The 8,999-nt window shown below is 38.7% G+C and overlaps 1 protein-coding gene across 1 annotated transcript; it reads left to right on the top strand.

The window, feature by feature from the left end:
- Positions 1-582: 582 nt before the first annotated feature.
- LOC147604481 (uncharacterized) lies at positions 583-1,332 on the top strand. The gene is made up of 2 exons (XM_086794884.1): positions 583-889; positions 1,063-1,332. Exons 1-2 carry the CDS (start codon positions 674-676, stop codon positions 1,231-1,233), a joined length of 387 nt encoding a protein of 128 aa, XP_086651010.1. The 5' UTR covers positions 583-673; the 3' UTR covers positions 1,234-1,332.
- The last annotated feature ends 7,667 nt before the right edge of the window (positions 1,333-8,999 follow it).

Here is an 8,999-nt window from a genome sequence, read left to right as displayed (position 1 = left end):
GAGGAGTGTAGGTATGTTGAGAGAGAAGAATATTTAAATATATAATATAATACAAAAATATAAAGATATATAATGACAATATATAAGCATAAGTAAGAATATTATATATATATATATATATGTATAATCTATATTAATATATTATAATATACTAATATATATAGTAGGGTAAAGACCCAGTTGAAGAAGGCACGGAGACAAAGGCGAAGGCAGAAGAACATCACTAACATCACCGTAGCCCACACTCGACACCTCACACCGTAGCTTGTTGACTGCAAGTTAGTGGAGTGGTTAAGGTGGTTCTCGAGAGTCCCAAGGTCATGGGTCCGAGCCCCCCCCCCCTCTCCAAGGAGAGGCATGTAGGGTGTGTGTTGTTCTGTCTAATTCAAGCCAAAATTAAAAGAAGAGGAAATTTGATGTAAGCCAATGAGGGGGTGCCATGTAAAAGTGTTCCACGTTCTGAGAGATAACTTGCAATCATGATCCAAGATATGGATGGAAAGTTGAGGAAAAGTAGAGTGGGAGTGAAGGATGGGTCCATGTGAGCTTAGTAGGCACCTTTTGTCTCATCCATTGACTATTATAATATCTTTTGCGATTTTTAATCCGATCATACCTTAGCAAGAAGAAAGCCTGTATTTGCCTGCAGCGTCATTGTAGCATCTGCTCTGTAATGTCTGAGTCGGTAGAGCACCGTGATAGGGGACTCTTTCACCTCCACAACAACAAGAGCAAGCAAGATGAGGTGGCGACGGGGAGCGCGCAGGTCTACTCATCGACAACGGTTGTACAGGGAAAGCCAGTCGACGCCAAGGTGGAGATCAAGAAGCACGCCCACAAGGAGCACCTTGCAGAGGCCGGAGCCCTGCTAGGAGGAGCCGTGGCCATGGTATGCACCTAGTGAAAACAACCGTCGCCATTATTGGATTAATCGTTCCACTTACATGTAGATCAATCTCTCTATCTCTTTGATTGGAAGTTACATGGGGCAGATTAGAACTCATGGATCGATCATTACACCGATGTGATTAGGTCTAATTATGGTGTGTTGTTTATGTGAAGTACGAGAAACATCAAGCTAAGAAGGATCCTGAGAACGCCCACAAGCACCACTTTGTGGAGACCGTAGCTGGAGCGGTGGCCGTGGGGTCCGGTGCCCTTGCCAAGCATGAGCGCCATGACAAGAAGGAAGCCCAGAAGGAGGGCAAGCACCACTTTGGCCTTCACCATTAGATCTCGATCTCTCTAATTCCTCTTCTTGTTGCTGCTTTTTGTATCTGTTCTATCGTTGTTGTTTACATGCCCTTTAATATATTAATCTTGGCTCTAAAATTACCCATTGCTCTCACTCCTAAACATCGTTAGCCTCTCAGTACGCATCATTCAATTGCATTTGGTGATCACGCGTCGACTGAAATTTTATTCGTTTTTTATCTTACCACCAACAAAATTATGCAAAAGCGTTCCTTATTAGCGCGCAGATGCCATATTTGTTAGTTTATATATCTTAAAGTCTTCCATAACTTTCTAAACGCGTATTTGTTAAACTATGAAAGGTATTTGTTTATCATTTCTTCTAAAGGTTTTCTTTTTCTTGCCATTGTAAATGAAATGAGCGAGCATTGAAATTTGAGATTGTGGCGCACGCTTGTGAATGTAGCGGTTAGAATGGAGTTCAAAAGTCCCCAAGTTGTGGATTCGAATCCCTACTAGTACTACAAGTTGTAGGTCTGAAATCCCTTGAACCAGCGACATGGGACTTGTGTGTGTGATAACATGTGTCCTACTTTCCTAACAGGTTGTGGGTTTGAATCCCCCTATACAAGCCATCGGACTTGTGTGTGTGTGTGTGTGTGTGTGATAACATGTGTCTTACATTCATTATAGGTTGCGGGTTTGAATCCCCCTTTACTAGTGATGGGACTTGTGTGTGTGTGACAACTTTCAAGTCAAGTTTTTGAAAAACAATTGAGACTTAGCTTTTCAATTTTCGAAAATTCATCCCACATAAATTTTTACTAAATTAGATTGGAAGCTTATTTAGTCAAGCTCCCTTTTAACCTCAGGTGTATAGTTCAACAAAAGCTTGCAAATGCATGTGGCCTAAGCTAAGGACACCTTGCCTCTATTTTTGATAAAAGGGTGATTTTAGAATTCTTTCTAAAACTTGACTAAAACTTTCCAATGTTGTGGCTCAATCAAGCCTCTAAATATGTGACGGATTCAACCTGCACATTATGACATGCCTACCTATGGCATACCAATAACACACACGCTAACAATACATAAACTATTGTCGTTGTGGTACTAGGTCTTAATCTGGAGGAAAAAGATGATGTCGGTTATTGGCCACCACCAATGCTTGCGTTGGTGGTTGTGTGCCAATCATGTAAACGTTTCGGGGAAAAAGAGAATGCTTCTTACTTGGCACTAATATGTAAATAAATGTGGGACTAACAATGGTGCGAAGTCCGAGAGCCAAAGCCGAGATCATTGAGACAATGTATACATCATTCTCTATAGAATCCTAAAATAGCACCTCTTGAACTTTTGTCATGGCTTTCCTAAAGCTATTAGCTTTGGCATGTATGATTTTTTGGATTCTTACCCTTCACTTGCTTCATACTCCATGTGTGACTGGTCTCCATGTTATAGGCATTCCATGGTGGCTTCCATTTGGGCTATAGATGTTTGCTTCATGCTGCATCATGTGAATAGTCTCCATGTCAAGGCATGCCTTGTTGGCTTCCGTTAGGGCTACAAGATTTGGAGTGTTGGAGATACACGAGTAACGTTTCTACCAAGGTTGGGAATTAATAATATGCACTACCAATGATATGCCATGGTGATCTGGGCTATAGATGTTTACTTCATGCTCCATCATGTGAAAAGTCTCCATGTCAAAGGCATGCCGTGGTGGCTTCCATAAGGGCTATAGATTTTTGGAGTGTTGGAGATACACCAATAACTTGTCATAAGGTTGGGAATTTCTCTAAAAATAATATGTATTACTATGGGTGCCCCCACAAATACCCACTTTCTAAATATGATGGACCATAGTGTGTAATCTAGACATGGGTTGTCAACATAACTCTTGTTGGTGCTTCTCAAAGGCTATATTTTTAGAGCATAAAGTGGATATTTGTGGGGGTACCCATAGTAATGCATGTTATTTTTAGAGAAATTCCCAACCTTATTTGACTATAATTTTACTCACCTCCCCACCACCATGTTGTAGCTGCCATCTACTCTTTTTTTCCACTCAAACTACCACTTACCGATTGCTCTCACTCCTAAACATCGTCAGCCTCTCAGTAAGCTTCATTCAATTTCATTTGGTGATCTCGCGTGGACAGAAATTTTATTCCGTTTATCTTACGAACAAAATTATACAACAGTGTTCCTTAGTGTGCAGATGCAATATTGTTAGTGTATACCATAAATTCTTCCACAACTTCTAAACGTGTATTTGTTAAACTAGGAAAGGTAATTGTTTGTCATTTCTTATTTCATTTAATAAAGGTTTCCTTTTTCTTGCCATTGTAAATGAATTGAGCAAGCATTGAAATTTGACATTGTGTCGGTTACATGTTAGTGTGCAATGTGGTTAGAATGGAGTTCGAGAGCTCCTAGGTTGTGGGTTCGTCGAATCCCTCTTTTCTGATCGATAACACTTGTGCGCATGGGTGAAATGTGTAGTTTCTATTTTCAAGTCAAGTATTAAAAAAAAAAGAGGTGTCTTAGGGTGTACACACTTGGGTGGAAGCCCACCAAAAAGGTTTGCCCAACCAATCAGATCACCACAATCACCCGCCCGTCTAACATTTCTTTACAGACTGTGACCATGCCCATGCACCCTCAATGCTGATGTGTTTACTACCAACAACCACCATTCCAGTTCCGGGTAGAATAGCCGGCCCACAGCTCTCAGTTGTTGTAGGACTCCTTTTCCGTAGGCATGCCCACAATCTGTAAAGGGTATTGTCGCCCAAAAATTGTTTATCAAAAAGGTGCCTACCCACACCTCTCAACCTTTTTCGTGGGCAGGCCCGTAGTCTGTAAACACCCTTAGTAGCTTTTCAATTTCTAAAAATTCGTCACACATAATTTTTTACTAAGTTAGTGTGGAAGCTTATTTAGTCAAGTTCTCTTTTAACCTCAGGCATGTAGTTCAACATGGACCATAGTGACATGGGACATGAACACAACTCTTGGTGGTGCTTCTCAAAGGCTATATTTTTAGGGCATAAAGTGGGTATTTGTGGGGGTAGCCATAGTAATGCATATTATTTTTATAGCCATTCCAAACCTTATTTGACTATACTTTTACTCACCTCCCCATGACCCTACTCATGTTGTAGATCTACTTTTTTTTCCACTCAAACTACCACTTACCCATTCAAATAGGCCACCAGAATCAAAAATACAAATTAAAGAGGGGATTATTAATGCTTGTCTTGGGCCTTGTTTGGACACTTCGAGGTTTTTACAAGCAACATGGGAATGTGTTGTTTTCTTTTGCCTGAATTATAATAGTGTGATAATATGTGCACATGTTATAAGTGTTATAGGTGCTGGTGGATGTATGTAGATGTATTTTGGTCACTTGCTACTGCTTGAGTAAGCAGAAGTGCCGGTAGTGAGCTCATTGCACATTGATCAGTGTTGCACGTTGCATACATATAACTTTGTTACAAGTATTTCTATCGTTTTACAGGTAAAGATGTTTGATGGCTTATCACACAAATTGTGAGCGAGAAGTTGGATAAGAATAATTTCTAGTCTTGGAAATTCATAGGAAAAGGATATTAGGAGTCCATCATAGGTGATAAAAAGGAGTCAAAGATTGCTGGAGAAAATCCCACGCCACCCTGCTTGTATTGGATCACCACCAGTAGATGACATGATATGGTATTGACAAGGAATATAATCAGTTTCACACCTCCATTAGAGCTCAAGAGAACTTTCCAAATTTTTAGGAAAACTGATTACTCTTCTCATCCATGCGAAGATGAATATTAGGGGAGATTCATCCTCCATAAATTCACATAAACATGACTTTTACTCAGATACAAGTAGAGATAGAGGTAGATTGTCATCTAGAGGATGCAGTGGTAGTCTATTTGGGAAAAAAAATAACAATTAGAAATCAGTCTCATATAGGTTAAAGAGGACACTCTAGAGGGAAGGAGAGCCAAAGTAGCCAAGGTGGTCGGCAAAGAAATCAAAATGTAAATAGCATGGAGCACTATTATTATGACAAATGAGGGTACATTGTAAAGGACTGTTATAAAAAAACCAAAATGATATTAAAAGTGGAAAGTTGTAAAGCAAGGCAGCTATGCATTATCAAGTAAATAGGGTGATGACAGAAGTGAGCAACTATTTCTCAGTTCCACGACAAGAGATGTCTCAGAATCATGAGATATTTAGTATGTGGATTTCTTATGCCTCTAACTACATGAACAATCATGGTGAGTGCTTTAGAGATATGTAAAAAATGGAACCACACTATGTGGAAACATGTGATGATATTGTGCACTCCATTGCACATGTTGGTAAAGTACTATTATCTATGCACGATGGCAAATTAAAGTACATCAATAGATGTACTTCATGTTTTTAATATTATGAAAACGTGTTTTTTTTAATACGTGGGGTTCAATCCTCAAGGATGCTTTGTGGAAGACTTTAAAAATCAGTGCCACTTGGTTCTAAAGGCTAATAAAAATGGTAATATGTTTACTTTAGATGTTAACATGCCTAAGGTGAAGCAACCATGTTTGTACACATTGAATAGGTGTCATTGTAGATCTTGACATATAGCACAAGCATATTGGTCATATGAATACACATCGTGTGAATATTGATAATGTAAGTTTACCAAAGTTTAAGACTGATGGTATACAGAAAATATATGAAGCATTCTAGCTTGGTAAAGCAGGCCAAACATGCTTTCCTACATGAAAAGTTGATCAGTGCATGTTATACATTCCGATTTATGGGGACTGACCACGACTACAATAATTAAAGGTTGCAGATACTATGCTATATTCATTGATAATCACACTATGAAAGTGTGGGTTTATTTCATGAAGGATAAAATTGAGGTTTTTGCTTATTTAAAACCTTGCTTAAGAAGGAAAAGATATGTAGATCAAATTCCCAAGGTCAGATGGTGGAAAATAATTTTAGTGATATCTTGGAAAAGCAAGGAATCGAGAAGCAATTGACATGCAAGTACACTCCGCAAACAACAAAATGGTGTTGTAGAAAGGAAAAACAAGAACATTGTAGAAGTTGCTTGTACCTTGATGTCTGAAAAGAATATGTCTTTGGGTTAAAGAAATAACTATTGTTTACATTATGAATAAGACCCCATTGTAGCTGTTTATGGCATGATGCTTGAATAGAAAAATGCAAGCATGAATCCAATGTGTCTTACTTAAAAGTTTTTGGATGTATTATATATGTGCATATTTCTAATGAAGTGAGAACCAAGCTAGATCTAAATATAAAGTAATGCATCTTTATCGCTTACGCTTTGGATCATAAAAGGTTACAAATGCTATAATCCTATCACTCAATATGTGAGTAAGTAGAGATGTTGTCTTTGATGAGATAAGTAGCTGGTATGCACCAATGAAGGAAACTAAAGATGCAGATGTAAGAAGCAATGGTGTTATCCCACATGTAGAATCACAGGTGCTTCTAGTGGACTTGAAACATCCTCTAGAAGAGTGGATGCAATGTTAGTCCATGGTCAAAAGTAGGTTGAGGATAGATACATCATCTTGTGGTACTTTTAGTGGACTTGAAACATCCTCTAGAAGAGTGGATGCAGTGTTAGTCCATGGTCAAAAGTAGGTTGAGGACAGATACAAGGAATGTATCACATGTGCTTTTGGTGGACTTGAAACATCCTCTAGAAGAGTGGATGCAGCGTTAGTCCATGGTCAAAAGTAGGTTGAGGACAGATACAAGGAATGTAGATGCATCATCTTGTGGTACTACAAGTGCTAATATACATGTATCACCCAAAGGGAAAGGAAAGGTTTTGTGCTTGATCTGTCAGTAAATCACTCTTATGTGGACGATGATTCAAGTGGCTCTAAGTAGAACCTTGGTGAGGATCTTGGCATATTTCTTGAGTGGTTACTCCAAGTGCATGGAGAACTAGGACTATTTTGAGGACACCTGGTGGTACAAGTCTACTCGAGTTAGAAACCTTGTGACAGGTTGAGATATGATGGATATACAACCCATCACTATGCTTACAAGATATAGCCCACTTGTTTTGAGTAGGCATTTGGAAATTAGGAATAAGAAGATGACATAGATGAGGAGATGATAACATTAGATACAAATGAAACATGGGAATTAGTTCCTTTTCCTAAGGATAAGAAGGTAATTGGATGTAAGTGGGTTGTATAAGGTTAAGTATAACTTAAATGGATCTATGAACAAGTATAAGGTAAGTGGGTTGTATAAGGTTAAGTATAACTTAAATGGATCTATGAACAAGTATAAGGTAAGACTGGATATACCAAGGGTTATGCATAGGCATATGGAATCGACTAGAGGATGCATTCATCTTGATTTACGAGAATAGTAACTATAAGAGTTGTCATTACTATGGCTACATTGAAGGGTTGGTCTATATATCAGATGGATGTAAAGAATGTATTCTTGCATGTGTTTAAAAGAAGTGTTGAGAAAAGCAATGTGTGAGGGTGCAACATGAATAGAGCAAGGGAAGGAGCATGCACATTAGAAAAGGAATAGACTAAGGGTACATTGGCAAAGGTTGATTTGTTTCGTCATCATTAGAAAAGGAATAGAAATCTTTGCATTTGCACTACATTTTTCCATTAAATTTCTTGTGCTGAGAATAGACATTGACCTTGAGTAGTACTCAAGTGACTACATTTGTGATTAATAAGCTCAAAGGGAATTCCTTTCACACATGGCAAGTCAAAATCAAATTCATGTTAATGAAGGATGGGCTATCGAGAATTGTAAATGGAAGGGAAAAATGTCCAGAGGATGAAAAGAATAAATGGTTAAGATAGGATGAAAAGGGATTAGCTATCATTGGATTAGGATTGGGAGATGGATTTATCCATCACATTGCATCACAAGATACATCTAAGGATGCTTGGGATGAGCTAGAGACCTTTTTTGGGGCAAAGCAAAAGAACTAAAAATAAGCTTGAAAATACAATTCTTTGCCTTGAACATTAAGGATAGTGAATCACTTTCAGCACATCTTAACAAAATGAAGAGTATAACTCAACAATTGGCTGGCATTAGCCATATTGTTAAAAATCATGACACTTGAGTAGTATGGAACCTTAGTGGCTACTTTGAAGAACCTGCCAAATCCAACCATTGTTGCAAGAGTGGAAGCAACACTTATAGAAGAAGAAAAAAAGATTTGAGAGAAGATAATTCAAGCTACATCGAGTGAGGAGAGAGCACTCTTCTCAAGAGGACCAGGACCGAGGATCAGAGAAGGACCAAGGACAAAGATAACCTGTCATCATGATGGCAAGATTGGTCACATAGAAAAAGATTGTTGGCATAAAAAGAGAGCCAAAGAAGCCAATGTAATGTCAAAGAAGGAAGATAGTGATATGGCCTCATAGGATGGAGGCAACACCGATCATCTTCTGAGATGATATGAGGAGCATTGCTCCTAACCCCTGGTTGTAACCCCACTCTCCCGGTGTGTAAAGAGTTAAGACAAAGCCAACATTGTAGCTCATAGAGCAACCTAGACGGACTGCTCCAACCATATGAGTATGGAGTGTAAGTTAGGTCAATACATGTTAGGTGTTATACCCTCATCACATTAAATGCAGGTGTGGAGAAAATCAATGTGTGAGGGTGCAACATGAATAGAGCAAGGGAGGGAGCATGCACATATAAAAGGATAGACTAGGGGTACATTGGCAAAGGTTGATTTGTTTGGCCATTTTTAAAAGGTGAAGTCACAT

Source organism: Cibotium barometz, chromosome 61 (genome assembly GCF_041138505.1).
Source record: "Cibotium barometz isolate CiBa-2024 chromosome 61, ASM4113850v1, whole genome shotgun sequence".
NCBI lineage: Eukaryota > Viridiplantae > Streptophyta > Polypodiopsida > Cyatheales > Cibotiaceae > Cibotium > Cibotium barometz.
This window is presented reverse-complemented; position numbering and strand designations above follow the sequence as displayed.